Source organism: Protopterus annectens, chromosome 2.part1 (genome assembly GCF_019279795.1).
Source record: "Protopterus annectens isolate FY-2018-M chromosome 2.part1, PAN1.0, whole genome shotgun sequence".
NCBI classification, from domain to species: Eukaryota; Metazoa; Chordata; order Ceratodontiformes; family Protopteridae; genus Protopterus; species Protopterus annectens.
The window spans coordinates 1,466,176,977-1,466,202,165 of NC_056729.1; the positions used below are offsets into that span (position 1 = coordinate 1,466,176,977).

The 25,189-nt window shown below is 42.7% G+C and overlaps 1 protein-coding gene across 1 annotated transcript in view; it reads right to left on the reverse strand.

The window, feature by feature from the left end:
• WDR19 (WD repeat domain 19) overlaps positions 1 to 25,189 on the reverse strand; it is a 3,663,919-nt gene that overhangs the window by 2,749,585 nt on the left and 889,145 nt on the right. Inside the window, exon 13 of the mRNA XM_044062937.1 lies at positions 8,930 to 9,036. Within this exon, the coding sequence (XP_043918872.1) occupies positions 8,930 to 9,036 (107 nt within the window). The remainder of the gene's footprint in view (positions 1 to 8,929; positions 9,037 to 25,189) is intronic.

Consider the following 25,189-nt stretch of genomic DNA (forward strand, 5'->3'; position numbering starts at 1 on the left):
CAAACTTCTCCCCTCCCCAAAAGGAGAGATATCTAAACCATGCGATTGCAGTCGCACAAACATCTCCAACGCCCAAGTGAGAACTGCTCTCTCCAAAGCAAAAAACACAGCATCCATGGGACCTGATGGTGTCCCTGGCTGTGTGCTCCACGAACTCAACAAGGAATTAAACCCACAGCTAGGACAGCTGTTTAATCATAGTCTTACCTCTGGATACGCACTCCAGGAGTGGCGCACTGCAACTGTGGTCCCACTTCACAAAGGCGGTGCCTCCACCGACCCTGGAAATTACCGGCCCATTAGCTTGACAAGCCTTATCTGCAAAGCCATGGAGAGGATCATAATGGACCTCATAAATAAAGACATAGGGAATTTGCAGACTTTGGATCCATCCCAGTTTGGCTTTGTCAAAGGCAGATCATGCCTTCTAAACTTGGTTGACTTTTTCGAAACAGTCACCAAAGCCATTGATGAGGGAAAGGCAGTCCATACAGCCTACCTCGATCTGGCGAAGGCCTTCGATACAATACCCCACTCGGGTATCATTGAAAAACTCATCAGCTTAAATGTTAACCCATACATCACAAGATGGGTTGCAAACTGGCTGAGTGACAGAACCCACAGGGTCAGAGTTGCTGGCGCCATGTCAGACTCAAAGCCTGTCACAAGTGGTGTACCACAGGGCTCAGTCCTGGGCCCACTCTTGTTTGGCATCTACTTTTCCAAGTACAAGCAAACACAGGAGGGTTATGGCTGACAAAGTTTGCAGATGACTGCAAACTGGGCCATAGTAGAAAACACATCTGACACTGATATCCTTCAGAAGGGTCTCACAGAAACGGATAACTGGTGCCAGAGCCATGGCCTAAAGTTAAATGCCAAAAAATGCATAGTCATACCCTTCGGGAAAAACAAGGTTACCCCTAGCTACCAAATAGGTGGCAATCCACTGAGCACAGAAGAAGTTATCAGGGACCTGGGGACCCAGGTTGATAGTAGTCTGTCATTCGACACCCATGTAGCTAAAGTAGTTAGGAAGACCTTCTACATTGCCCACCTTATCATGAAGGGATTCTCATCTAGATCAAGGGAGGTCATAGTCTCCCTATACTCATCACTCATCAGACCAATGATTGAGTACAATGCCCCATTCGGAATGTATCTGACCCGACACTTGCAGCAGCTGGAGAGGCCACAAAAGTTCCTCACCAAAAGGATAAAGGGTCTCAAACATCTGTCCTATGCTGCCCGACTGAAAGAACTCCAGCTCTATTCAGTCGCTACGCTTGCTCAGAGGTGACCTTTGCCTAACATACAAGGCCATGTCAAACCCAGATTTGATGAATATGCTTCACCTCAAAAAATCTAGATCTGTCAGAGCCACAAGGGCGGAAGACTTAAACCTCGACACGGCTATTAATAGGACGTGCTGGAGGGATAGATTCATCACCCAAAGACTCCCTATGCTGTGGAATAAAATCCCGGTATATGTGAGGCAGAGCACCTCGCTGGCCTTGTTCAAGAGAAATCTTGACCAATGGATGGGAGATCGCAGATATACCCCAGGGATTACCTCAGTGTCACTGCTCAACAGAGGCACAGCAAAATAATGGGTATAGTTCCCCATACTAAAGGGGTGGCGTAAGCCACAAAACTATGGGCTAGGCTTGTAAATGCCCTTGGGCAGATAGCCTAGTATGAACCTATGAACCTATATATATTCAGTTGTGGCAGGTACTTGGCACCATGTCATGTCAACAGACTTAATAAATAAAAAGGGACAGGATATGTACAATAACTTCCATGAGGTCTATAATCCAAATGATTTCTTTAGAACTTTTGTGCATCAAATGATATACAGGCCACTGTACTTAGGGCATTTGCTTTAAAAAGTACAGTTGTGTACCTACCATAAATGTAGATGTTCGAGTGCATTCACTGTTGCAGTCATTACAATTGGCTTATCCTGCTGACAGGCTACCCGCAGTCGGCCCGAGTTCCAAAGTCTAGGTCCGGCGTCAGTTGCTGTCGCCTCCTCCCTGACGTCAGTGCGCCAGGGGTATAAAAGATGCAGCCGACCCCATTGTCTTCAGTTTTTCTTGCCCCAGATGTCAGGTGCCCCTAAAATGGTAGGCTAAAGTATGCCAAAAAGCATGCATATACAAAAATCAACTTTTCCTTCATCTACAAGCAAATACACCACATAGGTTGTATAGAATAGAGAAGTACAGATAAGTCCCAGCAAGGTAAAAAGGGGGATGTTGGGAGGGTAACTTGGACTGCAACAGTGAATACACTCGAACATTTACATTTATGGTAGGTACACAACTGTACTATGTTCATCGTGTTTCTCTGTTGCAGTCATTACAATTGGGTTGAATCCCAAAGCTAAGGATGGGAGGCTGGTGCTAAATAGGATTAGGAGAGGCTATCAGGCCCTGCAGAACTGCAGTGGCAAAACCTGCCCTGGACTTAGAGTAGAGAGGTAAGTGATAGTGCTTTGTAAAAGAATGCACTGAACTCCAAGTTGCAGCCTCTAAGATGTCTTTGGTTGGTACTCCTCTGAGGAAGGCTGCTGAAGTGGCTGCTGCTCTGGTTGAATGCGGCCTAATGCCCTTAGGCACTGATTTGCCATGCTGTGAATAGCAGAAATGAATACAGTGGCCTATCCACTTTGAAATAGTCTGTTTTGAGATAGGCCTTCCTTGTGATCCTGCAGAATATGCTACTAGACGTTATTCCGTCTTTCTGAAAACGTTGGTTCTGTCCAAGTAGCCTGTGAATGTCCAAAGAATGCAGAAGTCTCTCACCCTTATTCTGTGGGTTAAGTTAAAAAGTAGGCAAATGAACTGCTTGGCTGAGGGCCACACTGGATACTACCTTAGGCATAAATGTAGGGTTTGTCCTTAGAGAAACCCTGTCAGGATGGAAAATGATAAAAGGTTCCACAGCCATGAGTGCCTGTAACTCTGAGACTCGTCTAGCGGAGGTAATTGCTAGGAGCAGAGCTGTTTTCCAGGATAAGAATTTTATATCAGCTGCAGAGGCTGGCTCAAACGGAGGCAGTGTGAGTTTTTCCAAGACATAGTTGACATCCCATGGTATTGGTGCTCTCCTTGGAGGTCTTATGTTTTTGGCCCCTCTGAGGTACTGACTTAGTAATTGATGAGAAAAAATAGGTGATTCTGTATTGTAATGAGCTGAAATGGCAGAGACATGAATTTTAATTGATGAAAAGGAAAGGCCTTTATCCAGCATCTCAGTTAAGAATTGTAAAATCTGAGGAATATTTGGAACAGTCGTGTCAATACCTTGTGCCTGGTTCCAAGCGCAGAATCTCTTCCATTTTTCTGCATAAGATTTTCTGGTGCTAGGCCTCCGGGCCTCCAAAATAACATCCATCACTGCTTTATTGTGTTTTGAATGGCTACATTATTCGCCATGCTGCCAGGTTTAAGGACCTGAGTTGGCTGTGCTTTATCATACTGTCTTGTTGGGTCAATAAGTGAGGAATTTGAGGTAATGTACAAGCTGGGCATTGAGACAAGCTCTTTAAGAGTGGGTACCAGTGCTGGCAGGGCCAGTCTGGGGCAATCAGTATCATTTTTGGCTTCTCTTATCTGACCTTGAGGAGTACCTTGGGGAGGAGAGGCAGAGGAGGAAAGGCATATACTATTAGGTTTTTCCAGCTGAAAGATGGAGCATCCACTTTCCATGCTTGCTTGTGATAAGTCCTTGTGCAGAATCTCTGTAGTTGGCAGTTGTGAGGGGAGGCAAATAGGTTCCTTGTTATCATGCTGAAGACTTGTGGATCCAATTTCCACTTGTGGGGATCCATTATGTTTCTGCTTAGTTCGTCTGCCAGAGTATTTATCCTTCCTGGCAGGAATTGTGCTTGCAGATGTACTTGGTAAGTCAGTGCTGTGTCCCACAAGTTCATGGCTAGTCTGCAGAGGGGGTAAGAATGTCTGCCCCCCTGCTTGTTTATGTACACATGACTGTAGTATTGTCCGTCTTTATCAGTAGTTGTCCTGGATGAAGTATATCCTTGAAGGCTGTCAGGGCATTCTGAACAGCTAGCATCTCTTTTTGATTGATATGTAGATGCATTTGACTTGCGGACCATGTGCCCTAAATACATCTTCCCGCCATATGGGCCCCCCCAGGCATAATCTGATGCATCTGTTGTCAATGTCTGCCTGGCCGTGGGTAAGGTGAATGGCTGTCCCGGGTTGAGGTGACAGGCTTTTGCACACCATCGAAACTCCTGTTGCAGGCAGGGAATGAGGCTAATTATTGTTTCCAGGCTGTGGCAATGTTGAGTCCAAACACTTTTTAGATACCATTGAAGTTTCCTCATATGCAGTCTTACATATGGAATTAGTATACTGCAGGATGCCATGAAGCCCAAAGCCTGCAGAATTTTTCTTGCAGATAACTGGGTCTTTGTTGCAAACATTTTGAAATAAGTAGTCAGTTGTCTGTGTTGTCTTGCATGAGATAAGCCATCTGGGCAGTTGTATTTAAGCTTGCACCCAGGAATATTATCTCTTGAGAGGGTACGAGTTTTGATTTCTTTTCGTTTACTGTGTACCCTAGACCTGTTAGTAAACTTTTTACAAATGCCAGATGCTGTAGTAGGATGTCCTTGTTCCCTGCTTGAATAAGGCAGTCGTCCAAGTAAGGATATATTTGTATTCCACTTTGTCTGCAAAATGCAATTACTGGTGCCAGGCATTTTGTGAAAACCCTGGGCGCAGCAGATAAGCCAAAGGGCAGTGCAGAGAATTGGTAGTGCACTGAGCCAGCTATAAAGCTGAGGTATCTTCTGCATGATTGTCTGATTGGGACATGCAGGTATGCCTCTTTTAGATCTAAAGTCACAAGCCATGCTTTCTTGCCCAGCATGGGCAGAAGCTGCTGCAGAGTTAACATTTTGAATTTTGGAATATCCAGGTATGTGTTTAGGATAGACAGGTCCAGTATTGGTCTCCAGGCTTTGTCCTTTCTGGGTACCAAGAATAGCCTTGAGTAAAATCCTTGTCCCTGCTCTTGCTGTGGTACTTCCTGAATGGCTCTCATGTCCATGAGAGATAAAACTTGTTTTTGTGCCTCTGCCCATTGATTGCGTGGCAGGTCTGGCATACCGTTTGGCCTTGGCAGGGTGTGAAAGTGGAACCTGTAGCCTTGAGATACGATATTTAAGACCCATTTGTCCTGGGTGATCATGTGCCAATTTTGTGAAAAAAGTGCTAGTTTTCCCCCCAAAGGAGCTGCCAGAAGATAAGTTCTTGGTGCTGGCAGGGGGAAGTCATTGAGACTGTTTCCTGTAAGGCTGTGATCTTTCCTCTCCACTTTTGGAGGTAGAAGCACCCCATTGTTTAGGCCTGTGTGAGCCTTGGGGCTGTGATCTGTCTCTGGGGCATCTGTATCTGCCTCTTTGTGGCCTGTATGACACTGGAAAGGACCAATTCTTTGTAGGCCAGTTCCTGCTAAATCTGGGAGGCTGCACCTGTAAGAAATCCTTCACTGTTTGCATAGATTAAGCTTTGTCCTCCATTTTCTTCAACACCTCTTCTGTTTTAACACCAAACAAGATATCATGTTGTAATGGAGCATCTAATAGTTTTGCTTTGACATGATTGGGCAGATTCTGTTCTTTTAACCAAGCATGTCTCCTAATGACAGAACCTGTAACTGCGGCCCTGCAGGAGGCCTCTAGAGAATCAAAACCACAGTGCAAAGTATGCTTTCCCACTTGTTCAGTTGCATGCAATAAATCCTGCATTTCTTTGTTTTCTGCACATTCTGAATTTGCGAACATTTTCTGTTTAAGCAGTGACATGATATTGCTGATATTTAAGCATATGAAACTGACAATTTAAAGCTCTTACAGTCAAGGTAGCAGAAGTGTAAATCTTTTTCCCCCATCTGTCCAGGGCCCTTGAATCCCTATCAGAGGGGATAGGGTTTTTTGCAGTGGAAGCCTTGACCCCCTTGGGACCCTGAGAAATAGTTTCTGGGTCAGCAGCAGGGTTTTTGTAAAGAAATTTATGTGAATCAGGAACCCTGTAGTATCTGTCTGGCTTAACAGGAACTGGTGGTAGAGAGTCAGGAGACAGACCGGACTCTGAAAATACATCACCTACAATGTCTAAAACAGGAGGAAGAGCAAGGGGCCTGTGCTGAGGTAATAAAAGGAAGTCTCTGAGCCTTTTCTTGGATTCTGAGTAATCTTGGCTCTCCCAGTGGAAATGCACCTTCATAGTATGGAGGGTCTCCCCAAAAGAATAATCCTCAGGAGAAGCTGAAGGGATAGATTCTTCAGCATCAGAATCCTCATAGGGAGAAAGGGAATATTCCTGTTCAGAAGAGGAATCAGAGGAAATGGAAACCTGATCTGAAGATTCATATTCTATCTCTTGCCTAGGCCTCATATCAGGAGGGGGAGGGAACCCCTGATCAAAGTAATTAGGTCTTCAGCCATTTTAAGCATCTGTTTTTTAGGCATGGAGGCCTGTCCAGGAGAATGCTGTACTTGTTTCTTTTTCTTTATAGAGTTTCTTTTTCTTTACAGCTGCTTTAGTCTTTGCCTTTGTAGCTGAAGCTGGTTTTACATATAACTGTGTAGGTCTGAAAACACCCTCAGAAGCCGATGCCTGCTCAGCAGCTCTGGACCCATCTGAGGGAATAGTTTCCGAGTTCCACGTGGGAGTCAGAAGCGGCCTGTGGCTCTGAGGTAACGGGCGTCAGGGGCTGCGAAAGCGCCTCACTGAGAACCGGCGACAGGCCTAACCAAAGCCTCGTCGTCGGTTTTGGACCTCGGATGCCTGTCCTTTTCTTTTTCTTTGTGCTTTCTATAAACTCCGGTAATCGGCTGTTCCGACGGCATTATGTAATTGAATCTGCTGCCAAAGTAATGAAATGCAAAATCGTACCGACGCTTAATAGTGCGTTGGTTAAATCTAGCACAAAACAGACAACTAGCAACGTCGTGGTCAGGGCCTAGGCAAGGAATACAGTAAGAATGAAAATCCTTATGAGGTATTTGCTTCCCACAAGAAATACAATTATTAACTTTTTCTGACATCGGTCTGGAGCAAGAAAAAAGTTTCCCCAACGGGATACTTAGCTTTAATGAAAACTTCGGATCTGAAATTTGAATATGAAAATCTCAGGAGTCGGCCGACCGGCACTTGCGAACTGCTTTTGCTTCAGGCACCGCGCGGCAAGAAAGACTGAAGAAAATGGTGTCGGCTGCATCTTTTATACTCCTGGTGCACTGACGTCAGGGAGTAGGTGACAGCAACCGACGCCGGACCTAGACTTTGGAACTCGGGCCGACTGCGGGTAGCCTGCCAGCAGGATAACCCAATTGTAATAACTGCAACAGTGAAACACGATGAACATCTATTTATCAATATATATCACATACTAGTGTACTACTTTACTTTTGTGCCATGCTTTGCTTACTTGGGATTTGTAATTGTTGGCACCTCCTCCCCCCAGAAATAAATAAATAGGGTATATTTATTTATTGCCTTTCAACATAATTTTTCTTGGTTGACTAGGTAAGTTTCCTAGGCACAAATGTCTGTTCTCAGAAGAGTCTTGGAGTTGTGTCTGACTAAATCAACTGATTACATATATACATATTTAAATGGAAATTGAGGGAATCAGCCACATACTAAAAGATGAAGCCAAGTTAGTAGCTCATGGGAAAAAATACTGTAAGCTCAACTGCTGGTTTTGTCTGAGTTATGAGCTGGACAGCAGGGTCCACTGAGTTACTCTGTAAATGCATGTCTTGCTTAGCTTCTTTTCATCTGTATTACATTTGGTACTATACTGCATTATCACTCTGTAAATGAGCTTGCTAAATGTACATGCGAACACACATGTATTGTATACTTGAAAATAAATTAAAAAGCAGCTACTCAAAATGTTTAAACTTATTGAATGTTTGCCAGATATTATTCATCACTTGTGTTTTTTTAAATACTTTCTTACTTCACTAAAATACTTCAAAATATATGTTTATTTTACAGCATCAAAATTTCTCCTGATGATTCCAGATACTAGTCATGGAATTTTTGTCAAGCACTGTGAGATCACAAATAAAAACATCTCGTGGAAAGACTTTTTTTAAGCAGCTAACAGTTTATAACACATCACCATCAACTTAACAGTAATACACAATAAACAAAATAGCATAACAATACATTTCATCAAATTTACAATGTGCAACAAGGTCTTAAAATTCAGAAAGTAAATGGCCCAGCATCAATGAATCAACATACCCATGACAATACATAGCTGAAATCAGGAATTAAGCCTGGGAAAGATTTTTTTTTTTATAAATGTGGCAAGAAACAACAGAGAATGGGTTGTCACTATTATTTGATAAGTAGGTACACCATTCATACAAATATATTGAAATCTTTTTTCAATGGAGCATGTCAGTGCTTTCAAACACAGTACAGACAATCAAACTAGAATCAACTGATTCAACTGCTTTAGTCATGACTGGAATATTAGGAAACAACCCGAAGAAAAGTGCTATAAAACGTTCCAGTAACTAATACACCACTATCCTAACCAAAACTTTGGCAATAGTTTTCAAATAAGTTGAACAGTGCTTTATCAGCAAGCCCAAAATCTGCATTCTATAAGCCTAGGAGAAAATTAGCAAGGAAACACATTGTCAGTTCTAAATCATCAGTCTGAAACCAGAAACAATAGTAGTAATACACCAAGTGAATTAATTATGATGGACTAGATGCAAGATATTGCTGTACTAGCTAAATTTTACATTAAGGGTTACACATCCTCATGCATTGTACATATATATACATTTATGTGAGAGTATGTATATGATCTTTGTGGCAATATAATAAAAAGTCAGGTCAGTTTTTGATATAGTACTCACCATGTGTAGCTGGACTTTCCCTTCAAACAATGCAGCTGCATAGTCAGAATTAAGACACATGCTAGCCACTGTCCCAAGGTACTCCACATCTTTAAGTTTTTCTACTCCTGCAAATAGAAAAATATGAAATGTTACCAAAACATTAAAAATATTGCATTACCTATCTTTGACCTAAGTACAAGGGAAGACCAAGTGAGAATAAAATGAGTGCTGGTTCTGCATGTGAAGAGGCTTGCAGAGTGTCATACAATATTCAAAATGTGGTTGTTATACTTCAATTGATGCCCTACAGCTTTCCAGCCAGAAGCCTTAATTACTTTACTAAAAAGCAAAATTCATTTATAAAAGAGGTCCTCCGAGACTTGTCAAAACAATTTTACAGTCTCTTATAACCTACTGTTAAGTATACTTGCCAGTACAAATACAAGTATCAGAACATTAAACAGATCTTAGTAAGATGAAAATACACACACTCATTATTCCAAACAATATCAGGGGTTACTGAAGGGTCAATTCTCAACCAACTTTTGTTTAACATTTTCATAAATAACAGGTACATAATAGAAGATGAAGCAACTCTCATGCTCACAACTCCACTTTAATATGTCCAGATGATAATCATGAGTCAGCTTCAAAATGAAATGTAAAATACTTTTAATATATTTGAAAAATGGCTGAATATTAAAGCTATTTGCTGCTGAACACAATGTACAAAACTGAAGCAGACTCCACTATAACATCCTGTAGCAAAGCACTTACAGAACAGGCAAGCAAAGCAAATTAATGGGAGTCATCACTAATTACAACATAAAATTTGATCAATATAAAGTTATGTCACATCAGAAAACAAAACAAAGCTTAACATTCTATATAAATCCAAACCACATCTATCTCAAGTATATCTTATGCCTCAACCATTCTAACTAATATTCATTAAGCTCATATAAACAACCTAAAAAACTGCTATAAAAATGTCCTAAATTGATTGGAAATGTACTCATTTGCTTGCATTGGCTAGAATTAAAATATACTCTATACCTATTCACAACTAAAAACGCTCTATAACATCTTGTAGAAACCAAATACCCAGCAATCAGCAATCTTATTAAAAAGAAATAATTCACGTACAAAAGTGAGATCACAAACAAAAAATCTACTAGCCATAGCTAAATCTATGAAACATCATGGTAATTCCAGGTGGTATTCATTAAGGTACTGTGACATGTGCAATCCCTTTTCCTGACTCAACAACCACCATAACACAGTGCTGCACAGTCCTCTACCACAAAGATATGCAACACCATGAAGGACTGGTCCTGTGGTCATGCTGAATCCTAAGGAGGCATTTGGGAGGCATATGCTAATTACACATGTGCACTCTCCCTGGAACCGCTTCCAGAAAGGCAGTTACACGGCCAAGTAATTCAAGAAATAGCTCAGCCTTGTAGATCAGCATGGTCATCTCCACCACAGTGTAGTAACTGAATATGACCAAATATCTGTGTTCCACTGTAAGTACCATGACCACTGTATGGGGATCAGGGGAGTGATGGGATGCACTAGTCCACCAGGGATGACTCTAACTGACAGTGCAATATCTACACCAATGGCATTAAGGGATCAGGAAGAATGCACTAGACACCAGGAATTACTGTTAAGGTGCTGTAATGACACTGACATCACAATAGGGATGGGGAGGGGTGGAAGATCCACTAAAAACCACAAATAAATCAAGGAGTAAAATGCTGTACTGTCACATACAGCAGAAGGGGAATCAGAGGGTGGGGAGATGCAATACACCACCAGGCCCTAACAGGTACTTGCCATAATGGCATTTCAACTATTACTGGAATTCGGGGAACCACAACAGGGCAGACAGGCTAGCAGTGTCAGTGGCACATCAGGTAGCACACTTACCTTTGGTGCAGAAGGCTGTGGGTTCTATTTACACACCAAGTAGATCAACTGCAGTTACTGCAGTGAAGTATAAGGAGGGATACTGTACTCCTGAGTGTGCCATACTTTGGATGAGATGTTAAACTGAGGACCCATCTGCCTTGATGATAGCTCAGATGGATGTAAAAGGTCCCATGGCACCTATCAAAAAGAGTAGGGGAAGTTCCCTGATGCAATGGCCAAATTTCACCTGGAAGAATAAATACCACCTTGGGTCTCCCCTGAAAAGAGGCTACTAGCCTACTGGGAATAATGCAGTTATCAAATTAATATTAATTAAAACAGTTAGTGCCTGGTGCTAGGACTGTTGTGTGTGTGTGTGTGTGTGTGTGTGTGTGTGTCTGGGTGGAATGCTACTACCTACATGATCAGCAGTTTACTACCATGATGTGCAGATCAGCAATGATCTGCACATCATATTAGCAGATGCAATTCCAAGACATGCAAATTAGCCCCTAATGAGGTCTTAACTCATAGAGGCAAATACCTCTCTGAATCGCACATGGGTACATCATGGGAGATGTCTCTTTTTAACACAAGCCACATGGCTCATGCTAGATCCTTTAATAAATCCCCAGGTCCTCCAATTCAATGTCCATTGCAAAACTATAGCACTGAATGACGGGTAAATTAAAATGTTTCCTAAAATATCTAAAACCTTCCTCATAACCAAATAAAAATGCTGACGTACTAAACCAAAATAAATAGTCACAGTACCCTTCACCAGGACCGGAATCAAGCTATCAAGATAACATGCAAAATTATTCATCAAGGATACCTACACCTCCAGGTTAGTGGCGCAGCATGATACCTCTGAGATCATCCATGTGCAACTCACATCGGGCAAATCTGCAATGCAAATTGTGGCCTGCTACAGATCACCATGACCCAGGACCACACTCCACCTTTCTGGAGACACTGGAAAACATGAAGGTCCTACCGAACACCTTGAGATTGGGTGATTTCAATTACCCTACCATTAACTGGGAAAACTCCTAGAGTACAAGCTCCCAGGCCCAGCGCTTCCTGGAATTCATCAACTCAAATGCCCTGGATCAGCTGGTAAACTCCCCTACCAGAGGTAAAAACATATTGGACCTGGTCATCACCAACATGGGCGACAGGTGTTCCACACCGGAGGTCAACCCATCACTGGTTAGATCAGACCATAAACTAATCACTCTGGATGTCCACACCCCACCACCACCCCCAACTAAGGAAACCACAGTAAAAAACTTTTCTAAAGCAAACTTCACCTTAATTAAGACAAGAGGCGGTAAGTTTCACAGCCCCCATGCTAAAGGATAACGCTGCCCAAGATGCAGAAACCTATACAAATGCACTCTATGAGCACTTACAAGGATGCATTGATCGTGCCATCCCTAGCAAAACCAAGACTCGCTCCTCTAACAGAAGGAAACCAGTCTGGTGGACTCCTGCCATAAACAGGCTATACAGTAGAAGGAGGAAACTAGTTCAGAAAAAAAGCAAATCCCAAGAAGGAAAGACATCCCTGATCAGTATCAGTAAGAAACTAAGGTTCCTCATAAAATCATCCAAGGCTAACTTCAAAAGAAAAATAGCCAAGGATTCAAAAGATTACCACAAAGCCTTCTTTAACTATGTTAAGAATCTAAGTGGCAACTTGCAGATATGCACTGAACTAGTGCAAAATAGCACAATATATATTGAACCTACTGATATTGCCAACATCCTGGCAGATAGATTCAGTGCAAACCTCCCCCCCTCTCACCCCCAAAAGGGCCCACAACAATACTGGAAAAGTGTAGTGTCCCGGAAATCACAGACGCACAGGTGAAAATAGCCCTTTCAAAAGCCAAAAACACAGCGTCAATAGGGCATGAACTACAGAATGAACTAACCCCCCACCTAAACACGCTGTTCAACCTCAGCCTCTCCACAGGCAAAATGCCCATAGAATGGCGTACAGCAACATATTCCACTCCACAAAGGAGGGGCCCACAACTGACCCTGGTAACTATCGCCCCATAAGCCTGACTAGCCTGGTCTGCAAGGCTATGGAGCGCATCATCATGGAACTCATTAACAAAGACATTGGGAACCTCCAGACACATGACCCCACCCAGTTCGGCTTTGTTAAGGGCAGATCATGCCTACTAAACCTGGTTGACTTCTTTGTGACAGTCACCAAGGCCATTGACGAGGGAAAGGTGGTTCACACAGCCTACCTTGACCTCGCCAAGGCTTTTGACACCATTCCCCACTCGGGTATTACAGAAAAACTCACCAGCCTGAAAATAAACCCCTACGTCACGAGATGGGCTGCCAACTGGCTTACAGACAGAACTCACACGGTAAAAATAGCGGGCTCCAGGTCCAAATCTAAACCAGTCATAAGTGGTGTCCCGGAAGGCTCGGTCCTGGGACCCCTACTGTTCAGCATATACTTCTCAGATGTACAGGCAAACACAGGAGGACTATGGCTAACCAAGTTCACCGATAACTGCAAACTGGGAGCCATAACTGACTCTCCGGCTGACACGGACATCCTCCAAAAGGGCCTTACGGAGGCGGACACCTGGTGTCAAAGTCATGGCCTCAAGCTTAATGCCAAAAAATGCATAGTCATCCCATTTGGGAAAAACAAAACTCCCACGAATTACCACATAGGTGGCAGCCCCCTTAAAACAGAAAAGGTAATAAGAGTTCTGGGGAACCATGTAGATAGTAATCTCTCCTTTGACAATCATATTGCCAAACTAGTTAGGAAATCCTCCTATGTGGCCCATCTAATTACTAAAGGGTTCGCATCTAGAAATAAAGAGGCTATAGTGCCCCTCTACTCGTCATTCATCAGACCCATCATAGAGTACAATGCCCCATTTGGGATGTACCTCACAAGACATTTTCCAACAGTTGGAAAGACCACAAAAGTACCTCAGCAAGAGGATTACTGGCCTCAAACAGCAGCCCAACTGAAAAAACTCTGGCTGTACTCGGTGGCATATCGCTTACTCAGAGGTGATCTCTGCCTGACTTACAAAGCCATGTCCAACTCAGAATTGATGGACATGCTCCACCTAAAGAAATCCAAGTCACTGCGAGCCACGCACTCTAGTGAGCTAAACCTCGCCACAACAATAAATAGAACATGCTGGAGGGATAGATTCCTGTCACAGAGACTTCCCATGCTTTGGAACAAAATTCCAAACTACATTAGGCAGAGCCCCTCACTAACACTCTTCAAGAGAAACCTTGACGAGTGGATGGGTAACAGAAAATAAACCCCTGGGATCACTTCACTGGCTTTGCTTGACAGAGGATCAGTTAATTAATCAATGGGGCAGCAAAAGCTGACACACTCTGGCTAGGCTTATAAATGCTCTTGTGCAGATAGCCTAGTACCTACCTATGAACCTAATAAATACTGAGCAGATGCTCATTAATCTGCTTAAAGCTGAAATCCCCCTTCTCACCTCATGTTATTCTTTCTTCAAATCATACTATTCTCTATCTCTTTCTATAATACAATACTACCCTATCTTTCCTTCTATTTTTTTCCCTTTACTTTTCTTCCAAAGCCCTATTCTACTTATTTCCTGTAACTGTATTCATCTTATTTTCATTTGTACTTTTGTGAATGAACAGTATATTTTCACAATTACAAGCTGTACATATGGGTAATAAAAAGTATCTACTACTGACTAAACTCATTTCTGCAATAATTACATTTCTTGTATATGCTTCACAATTTTACACACACATAAATACATTTATAAATATATTTACAGCTATGTTCAAACATTGCATTGCTACATAATTTATAAATGTATATTGTTTTTCTATGTATGTCAAAATACTGCAGTACATATTGTATATGTTACTAGTTTCTAGATATTGTAAGTTGTTCTTATCTGTGGATCTTTCCTCTTAAAGGGTCTGCTCAAAAAATCTGTGGCTCAATCATCTTTCTTGTTTAAAAAGTGGAAATAAATTAGAAGAAACAAGAGCATGCAGGCTGCAAGCAAATAAAGAGAAATGTGAGGAAATTAACAAAAAATGTCAGGAGTTGAAAGAAAAGCAATGAAAGAGGAGTTAGAGGTAATACCAGGTGGTTTACTAATACTGGCAGATATGATTTCTGGTGATTTTATCAGGAAGTATGGGTGAGAAAGATCATGCAGTAGATAAACATGCCATAGTTCATGTTAAACTGAGCAAATCTGTCATGATTAAAAGTAGCCAGCACATGAAGGAAATATAAGTGAAGGAATAGTCTCCATTTGGCTTTGCATCTAGACACAAAGTGCATAGCGGATATAATGCTAGAGGGAGCAAAAACAGATGGCAGCGAAGCTATCTGATTGATACAGAAGTGTGGGTAGCTAAATGACCTCTTCTGAGGTTTTGACAGGACCACAAGCATGCAAGATAAAAGAAGAAACACTATTGCAATACAATGGATGGATAGATTTTAGAAGTCAGAATATAGTGCATGTCCTTGTATCGTGTTACAGCTCGACACACGTCTGAAATTAACTGTTGGTTATAGCTTCAAAAACAATCTAAAAACACCTGCAAAGTGACTTTTATTATTATTTTTTTTTACTTAGTGTGTGACAGTGATGGGTTTGAAAGTTTTGTTTATTCCTGCATAGTGAATGTAAAGCTAGAGGGAGCAAAAACAGATGTCAGCGAAGCTAACTGATTGAGATACAGACGTGTGAGTAGCTAATTATACAATGACCCCCCATTAATAATCCAAAACGTGCAAACTGATTGGCCAGTGTGTCCATTGTAAATCCCACAATATACCAGTGGAAAAAGGTCCGGTCACCTGGACTTTTTTCCTTTGGTATAAAGTGTCCAAAACCTTTTTTTTTAAATAAATACAAAAAAAAAAACGGAGCAACCATTGCTTCCGTTTCAAAGCACTGATGTACTGGGTATGCACAGGAACACAAGTCCCATACACATGCGCAGTACATCAACACAAGGAAGGGGTTCCTATTAGATGACCGAAGATGCATTCTTTCGAATGTGTCTTGGTCAAACTTGAAAAGACGAAAAGGCAAAATGACAAAGTGGCATATAAGCAAATTCTTTCCCTAGGAAAGAAATTGCTTGGCCGCGTCTGTTACTTTGCTATTTTCGTTACTGTAGTGTGATTTCAGAGTTGACATATTTAAGTAGGGGGAGTGTGGGGGGCACAGCCCCCATTTTATGTTATGTTTTAAATGTTTTTTTTTTTTTTGGAACAGCGATTTTTTCCCTTGGAAAAAAAAATGCTGTTCTAAGCGTTCGAGTTTGTAAGCTTTTGCTTACATGGGGTCGATAAATCATTGTTCGCTTTTCTAAGCGTTCGATGATTTAATATAGACCCCAAGGAAGCAGTATACCACCACCAGCGGAAGAACAGTAATGCGCAGTTATACAAAGACATTATTTAAGAAAAGTAAGTATTTTTTTCTTAAATAATGTCATTGTATAATAGCAATAACAGACTCCGTGGTTGTAGTATATTGAAATTTACCCATGGTTGTGTTTATTTAATCACTTGGGCTTCACCCTCGTGATTAAACCACACTAACCGTGGGTAAATCTTCAATATTCCACACCACGTCGTCGGTTATTGCTTAAATTACCTCTTCTGAGGTTTTGCCAGGGCCACAAGCATGCAAGATAACAGAAGAAACAGTATTGCAATACAATAGATGGATAGGTTTTAGAAGGCAGGATACAGTAGATGTCTTTATATCGTGTTACATCTCGACAAACATGTCTGAAATTAACTGTTGGATATAGCTTCAAAAACAATCTAAACACCTGCAAAGTGACTTTTATTATTTTTTTTTTGCTTAGTGACTTAGTGTGCGACAGTGATGGGTTTGAAAGTTTTGCTTATTCCTCAGAGATCTGCTGCATTTAAAACTGGTTTAATAGGGTATCTGTTGGTGAAAGAAAATACTACTGCTATTATTTCTAGATGTATTTGATATTGGTCATACAGTATTCTGTTTTTTTGGGTTTTTTTTTTTTTACTGGCCTGCAATGCTGTTGGTTGTTACTTAAACTCGGTATGTCTTGGACACCACTGCTGTAATGTGTTGGACTGCAAATAAACAAACATGTCTGAAAAGTCGCCGTAGTCCCTTTTGAGCCCAGTTGTACACAGTTACAGATTGATGAGCTTGGTTAAGCAGAGCTGCACACTACTGCCCCAGACTCTAGGTACATAGGTGACTAAACATACCTCTCTTAAATAAATCAGTCAGTGTTGGCACCAGGGAAACACTGTCAATTTTGTAAAATCAACTATTTTGTATAACTCGACTGTACTGTTAGAAAACTTTCTGTTAAACACACCATTGTTAAATCTGTGCTATTCACTGTGGATCTTTTTTCCACAAGACACTGCTGAAAAGGATCTGTATCTGTGCTATTAATTAATATTGTATGTCTAGTGCAGTCAGCTCTGCTATTAAGATACTGCTGAGCAGAACACTGCCTTGCAGCATCTGAGCCACACTGCTCTTTTTCTTACTGCCATTTTACACCTATGCAGTGACCGAGACTTGGTTCAAGGCGCCGGAGAGCACCCCAGTACTACCAAGGCTATAATTTATACCACATCTTTCGTCCCTAAACCTGGACCAAAGCACTAAAGGCGGTGGTGTCTCCATATTCATAAAGGATATGCACACCTCCAGACTAGTAGCCCAACATAATACATCAGAGATACTTCAGGTACAACTAAACACTGGGTAAAACTGCAATCCTGGTTGTAGCCTGCTATAGGTCCCCCACCATGTCCCAAGACTCCCACTCCACATTCCTAAACACACTAGAAAATATTAGGGACTAACAACCCCTCCATTAACTGGAACAATTACTCATGTACCAACACACTTGCTCAATATTTTCTGGAATTCATTGATTCCAGTGTCCTGGACCATCTCATTCTTACCCCCACCAGGGGTAGAAACATCTTTGACCTGGTCATTACTAACATGGGTGACCATTGCTCTAAACCAGTAATCAACTCCTCTCTGGTCAGATCTGACCACAAGCTAATCACCATGGATATCAATAACCCACTCTCACCCCTCCTAAAGGAAACCACTGTAAAAAAAACTTCCCCACAGCCAATTTTGGACTTCTAAAAACAGAGGTGGCTAACTTCGTGACACCCATGCAAATGAAAAATAGGTGCATGACTGAATCATACACCAATGCACTGTATAAGCACATACACAAGTGCATGGAACGGGCCATACCAAACAGAACCAAGACGCTCTCCTCCAAAAAAAGGAAGTCAATCTGGTGGTCCCTCACCATAAACAAATTCTACAACAGAAGGAAAAAACTGTTGCAGAAAAGGGTGAAGTCCCAAGACTGAAAAAACTCCCTTCTCAGCCTCAACAAAAAACTGAGCTCCATCATGAAATCCTCTAAAGCTAGCTACGAAAACAAAATTGCTGCACATTCTAAAGACAACAAAAAGGCATTCTATAGTTATGTCAAAAATCTACATGGCAATACTCAGATCTGCTCTGAGTTACAGCACAATGGCAATACATATACAGAACCAACTGATATTGCCAACATATTAGCCTACAGGTTCAGTGAAAACTTTACCCCCCTTTCACCTCCTAAAGGGCCTATCATAATACCCAAGGAATGCCAAGTCCCTATTATCACAGCTACACAGGTACAAACCGCTGTCCAAAGCCAAGAATACAGCTTCCATGGGACCTGGTAATATCCCTGGCTGCGTTCTACATGAATTACCAAGTGAACTGGTACCACACCTGAGTACTCTGTTCAATCACTGCCTAATTTCAGGCTTTGTTCTTACCAAATAGCACACTGCTATGGTCATCCCACTCCACAAAGGGGGAGCGACTACAGACCCTGGGAACTACCGCCCCATTAGCCTGATGAGTCTGATATGTAAGGCTATGGAGCGCATCATCATGGACCTTATAAATAAGGACATAGGGAATCTCCAAACTCTGGACCTCATGCAGTTTGGATTTGTGAAAGGTAGAGCATGCCTGCTCAACCTGATAGACTTCTTCGAGTCCGTCACCAGAGCTGTGGATGAGGGCAAGGTAGTTCACACAGCCTACCTAGATCTTGCCAAAGCCTTCAACACCATCCCTTACTCAGGAATCATAGATAGAGTCACTAAACTAGGCATAACCCCCTATGTCATAAGATGAATTGCCAACTGGCTCACTGATAGAGCTCACACTGTGAAAGTAGTGCACTTCAAATCTGACTACCAACCATTTACAAATGGTGTCCCACAGGGATCGGTCCTAGGTCCTCTCCTGTTTGGCATTTACTTCTCTGAAGTTCAAGTCAAAACAAAGGGACTCTGGCTGACCAAGTTCGCAGATGATAGCAAACTGGGAGCCATTACCGATTCTCCAACTGATGTAGACATTCTACAAAGAGGTCTCACTGACACCAATGACTGGTGCCAGAACCATGGCCTTAAGCTCAATGCCAAAAAGTGCATTGTCATTCCCTTTGGGAAAATTTTGGTGACCATGAACTACCACATAGGTGGTAGTCCACTAAACACTGAAGGTGAGATAAAGAGACCTGGGGACACAGGTTGACAGCAACCTCTCCTTTGATAACCATATTGCCACTGTAGTCAGAAAGTCCTTCTATGTGGCACATCTCATTACAAAAGGTTTCTCATCCAGGAAGAAAGAGGTCATAATCCCTCTTTACTCGTCCCTCATTAGACCTATTATAGAATACAGCGCCTTATTTGGTATATACCTCACTACACACCTACAACAACTGAAAAGGCCACAAAAATACCTCACTAAGAGGATCTTAGGCCTTAGACACATGACCTATATGGGCAGACTCAAAAAACTCCAGCTATACTGTGTCTCTTATCGCCTACTTAGATACTATCTCTGCTTGACCTACAAAGCCATGTCTGACCCAGAGCTGTTAGATATGCTACACCTAAAGAAATCCCAATCCCTCCGTGCCACACACTCCAGGGACCTAAACCTCATTGCCACAATAAACAGAACATTCTGGTGGGACAGGTTCCTAATCTAGAGACTGTTCATACTCTGGAACAAACTTCCCATTCAAGTCAAGCAGAGCACTTCACTGGCCCTTAAGAGAAATCTTGATGAGTGGATGGGCAATAGGAAGTTCACCCCGGGGATCACTTCAGTGGCCTTGCTTGACAGGGGCACTGGGAACCAACTTTGGGTGGCATGATGCCAAGGAATCTTCTTGGGCTAGGCTTATATAGGCTCCAGGGCCATTAGCCTAGTACACACTTATGAACCTATGAACTAATATGTTGCTGTGCCATCACAGCCAGCTGGCTATCCTGTTTTACTGCACCTTCTTCATAGGGTCATAGGTAAGTACTAGGGTAGCTGCCCTTGTGGCCAATTTTAAGCCTAGACAATTTTGCCAATTTCCCCTTTAAAGGTAACAATCAAACCCTGTACCTTATATTTATGAGGTAAACATCTAAACATCTTTCTTTTTATCAATCCCCAACCCTATATATATGTATATACCAATTTTGTGGCATCCAAACCTGTTTGTTGATTCATCTCACAGCTTTTGCAGCATCCTTGCCAGACTGCAGATGGACTTCACAGTAAGTATATATACTCTGTTGTTGAGGTGACCAAGCAAAACAAGAAGTTATGTACTCTCCATAATGTTCCATGTTTGTTGTCCACCTCGCCTTCATTCATTGTTGGTTGGGTTCGGAACAGAAAATCTGTTCCGACTTGGCCTATACAAAAGCTCGAGGACTTCCACCGGCTCATGGCTACATCCTATCCCATCATGATCCGGGAAGATTATTCAGATCTTGTTTGCAGATACTACAGTTACTGTCTCTAAACATATAATTATGTCCAAACAGGACTAAAGAAGAGATTCAGAGAATAATAAGTTCCAATTAGCAAGAGACTGCTCGATCCTCCAGGAGCAAAGGCTGGGGGAAGGAGGGTGAGATCCAAGAATGAAGATGAGATGGACAACAAACATGGAACGTTATGGTTAGTACATAACTTCTTAATGTTATGTTGTCCTATCTCACCTTCATTCACTGCTGGTTGGGACAGTGTCCCTAGTACCTTCTTTCTCAGGTGGCTAAAGGGAGAATATTCTTCAGAACAGTGGACCAAAAAGAGGCCCTGTTCCTGGAGGCCAAATCAACTTTGTAATGAGTGATACAGGTATCAGGCTTTACCTATGTTGCTGCTGCACAAATTGAATCCACAGGCAGCCTTGGGTGAAAGGCTGATGAGGTTGCTTTAGCTCTTGTGGAGTTGCCCTTCACTTTCCTTGGAAGTTCTCTATTCTGAGATTTGTATGTGAAAGTTATACAGTCTGTAAGCCACTTGAAAAGTGTGACCTTTGATATGGGGGCACCTTTCTTTTGATCAGAGAAGGATATAAACAGTTGGTCTGATTTTCTGAACTCCTTTGTTCTATGCAGATAGAAATGTAACTGTCTGTGTACATCTAGCTGGTGTAGTTTGTACTCTGACTTGTTGCTATAGCTTGAGAAAAGGACAAGTAAGTCAATGGATTGATTTAAATTTGCTTCTGAACATACTTTTGAGAGGAATGAAGGGTTAGCTCGCAGGGAAACTCTGTCCTTGTGAAAGATCATGCAAGGGGAACATATTGATAATGCTTGAAGTTCTGATACCCTCTAGCAGATGTAATGGCTATCAAGAAGGCTGTCTTCCATGCTAAAAACTTTAATTCACATGATGATGCAGGTTCAAAGGGGGGAAGTACCAAGGTGGATAAAGCAAAGTTTAGGTCCCATGGTGCTGGTGGCTCTTTTACTGGAGGTCTTAGTAAGAAAGTACCTTTCAAGAAGGCTTTGCAAAGCCTGTGCAACATATTTAGTCCCATTTCTCCAACATGATAGTTTGATACAGCAGCTAATTGAACTCAAATAGTAGCTGCAGTTGCACCTTCATCAAAAAGCTTAACTGTTATAGGTGCAGTAAAAGGTTTAATGTGGTTGTTGAAAGCCCAACGGAAAATCTTTTCCATTTGCTAGAATACAATTTCCTGATTGAGGCCTTATGAGACTAAATCAAAATAAGTTTTACTGCAGGGGAAATATCTGGAAACCTGGCTATGTGTGAAACTGGAGCAGGCAAGCTGCCAATTTGAGGGTTTGAACTGATGGATAGAGCCGTCCTGACGGATGAGTCAGGAGGTCTGGAACTGGGTCCAGAATACACAGCTCCTCTTGGAGGGGGCCACAGGAAGGGGAACCAATTCTGATGGGGCCAGTATGGGGCAATGAGTATCAAATTGCTTCTCAACGTGCTGGCTTTCTGAAGGACTTTGGGGATCAAGGTGAATGGGGAAAAGGCACAGAGGAGACATGGGGGCCAATCGAGTATGAGTGAGCCCCTTGGTGACTCCCCTGGTGGGTGGATCAGGGCAAACTAGCTGCTGCACTTGCCATTCATGGATGTGGCAAAAAGATCACAGCAAGGCTGGCCTCACTTTTTAAAGAACTTCTCCGCTATCTCTGGTTTTAGGGACCACTCGTGAGGCATCAGAATAGCTCTGCTGAGTTTGTCCGCTATCACGTTGGACTTCCCCGGGATGTGCATTGCAGTCAGAAAACATTGGGAAGAGAGACTGCCCATTGCCATCCTCTCTGGGCCTCTTGACATAGGGAGTAAGATTTGGTTCCTCCTTGTTTGTTTACATACCACACCACTGACATGTTGTCTGTTTGAACTGCAATTGTTCCTAATGGAAGGAAGTCCTGGAATGCTTGCAACGCCAAAAGCACCGCTCTTATCTCTAGGACGTTGATATGCAAGTGATTCTCATGTTTCTGCCAAACACTTTGGACAGTCTTTCACAGATAATGCCCCCCCACCCTATCTGGGAAGCATCTGTGGTCACTGTGGCTACTGGTTGTAGAAGGACGAATGGTCGGCCTAAAGTTACTTGAAAGGAGTGAAGCTACCAGTGAAGATCTTTCTTGCATGATTCTATTATGATAATTTTGTGAGACATGGGCAGCTCCTGCATGGACCACTGGGTGAATAGTAGCCACTGAAGAATCCTCATGTGTAGACGAGCTAAGGGTATTAAGGTAATTGCTGCCGCCATGGTACCCAACACTTTTAAAATGACCCTCACTTGCACTTTCTTCTTGGTCAAGAGCTGTTTGACTTGATGATGTAAGGTGTGAATCCTCTTGGGAGGAAGTTTGGCCAACACTTGTCTTGTATCTAAGTCTGCCCCTATAAAGACAATATGCTGTGATAGCAACAAGGCAGATTTTTTTTTAATTTATCATGATGCCTAGCTGAGAACAAAGATGAATGGTGGTGTCTCTCGTTCTTGTTAGTAGATGCTTGGTGGTGGTTAAGGGCCAGTCATTTAAGTATGGAAACACCCAGAATCCTAGAAACCTCAAGTGAGTCGTAATCACTGCCATGCATTTAGTAAACACTCTAGGGGCTGTAGTCAGACCAAAGGGCAGGGCTCGAAATTGGTAGTGACTGGCTCCCAGCCTAAAGCACAAATGTCTCCTGGATCGTCTGTCCATTCTTATGTGGTAGTATGCATCCTGGAGATTTATCAAGCACATCCAACTGTCTTTCCCCAATAAAGGGGGTATCGACTGCAGTGTCATCATCTGGAACTTCGACTTTTTGATGGATTTGTTTAGTCTACTGAGATCTAGAATGGGCCTCCAGTCCCCTTTTTTGGAACTCAGAAGAACCTTGAATAAGTTCCGGATCCAATTTGGTCTGTGGGGACATTTTGGATGACTCTTTTCTAGCAGCTGTTGTACCTCTAGGGTTGCATGATCCCTTTGACTGGGTGGAAAATCTGAGACTGATTTTCTTTTTAAGGCGGGGACGAAAAGGGTATGTAATAACTAATGGATATGATTGTTTGTACCCATATGTCTTATTTCCAGCCAGATGTTTGGGTACAATGATAAGCTACCCCTAACTGCCTCCAGAGAAGGATAGATGGGTCTATACTCAGGAGCACTGAAAGGGTTTACTAAGGAAGGAATCCGTGTCACCCTGGTTTTGCGGACCACCTCTGCCGTGTGATTGGCATCCTCCATTGTTACCTCCCCCTCTGCCTCTGGGGGAAGAATCACCACGTGTCCAGGAAAGCTCTCTGGGACTTACTGAACCACACCCCCCCCCCTGACCTTTGGGATAAGGTATAGTAGGGAGGGAGAAACGGACTCCAATGACAGAAAGTGTCTTTCCCTCCTGTTCACACCTGGTTAGAGTCTCTAACTTTTGGTTGAAACAAAGACGAGCCGTTAAAAGAGGCATTAATAAAGGAAGACTTAAAGGGTTCTGCAAAATCACATAAGCATATCCAGGAATGCTTCCTTAAGGAAATACCTGTACCCACTGCCCTACTCGTTCCATCCACTGTGTAGGAAATGAGTCGCATGGAAGCGTTAACCATGGAGTTTAAGGTGGAGAGCTGGGAGGAAACCTTGTCCGAAATGTCCACAGCTACAAAACCTTGGAGGGTATTTCCTAGCTCCTTCAGGAGATCCCTCTTAAGTCTAGTGAAATGGGTCAGGTAGTTCAGAGACCATAGTGCAAAGGAAGCAGAAGAAAACATGCACTTTCTGTATCTGTCCATCATTCGAGACTCTCTGTTTGGTGGATGGATAGATGAGGATGTCTCAGACAATTTCTTCTTGGTGGCTGCCGCCGCCGCCACCACCATAGCATCTATTGGGGCACCTTTACTGAGGAATTCCTTATCTGAGGGCGCAGTGATGAACTTATTTGGCCTCCTAGGAACAGGTTCCACTGAATCTGGAGAGCCCCACACCTTCCGACTGACTACGTTCATGAGTTGGTCGAAGGGCGGAGACACCCAAGAGGTGGAAGGGTGAGATCCAAATGGCTCCAGGTACACAGACTCATCCTCAGAAGGGTTGATGGGCTTCCAGCCACCTTTCTGTTTAAGGATCTCTAGGATGTCTGCAAAGGAGACATCCTCAGAGGGTGACCGTGGGGACCCTTTTGACTCATCGAGGACTGTCTCTGAAATGATGGACTCCTCAGGGGAGTCTAAATGCTTCCTCTTGCATAATGTCTTCCAAGGGACCTCCTCAGAGAGGTACTCTGGAGAGGTTTTGGAAGAGACTGCGTCGCTTAATGGGGCATCCTGGAGCTTCGAGTCTCCACACCTGGGTGAAAGTGATGACACTAAGGCAGACACTGGTGTTTTGGGGGGAAGAGTTCTTGGACCTGAGAGCAGAGCAGTCTACAA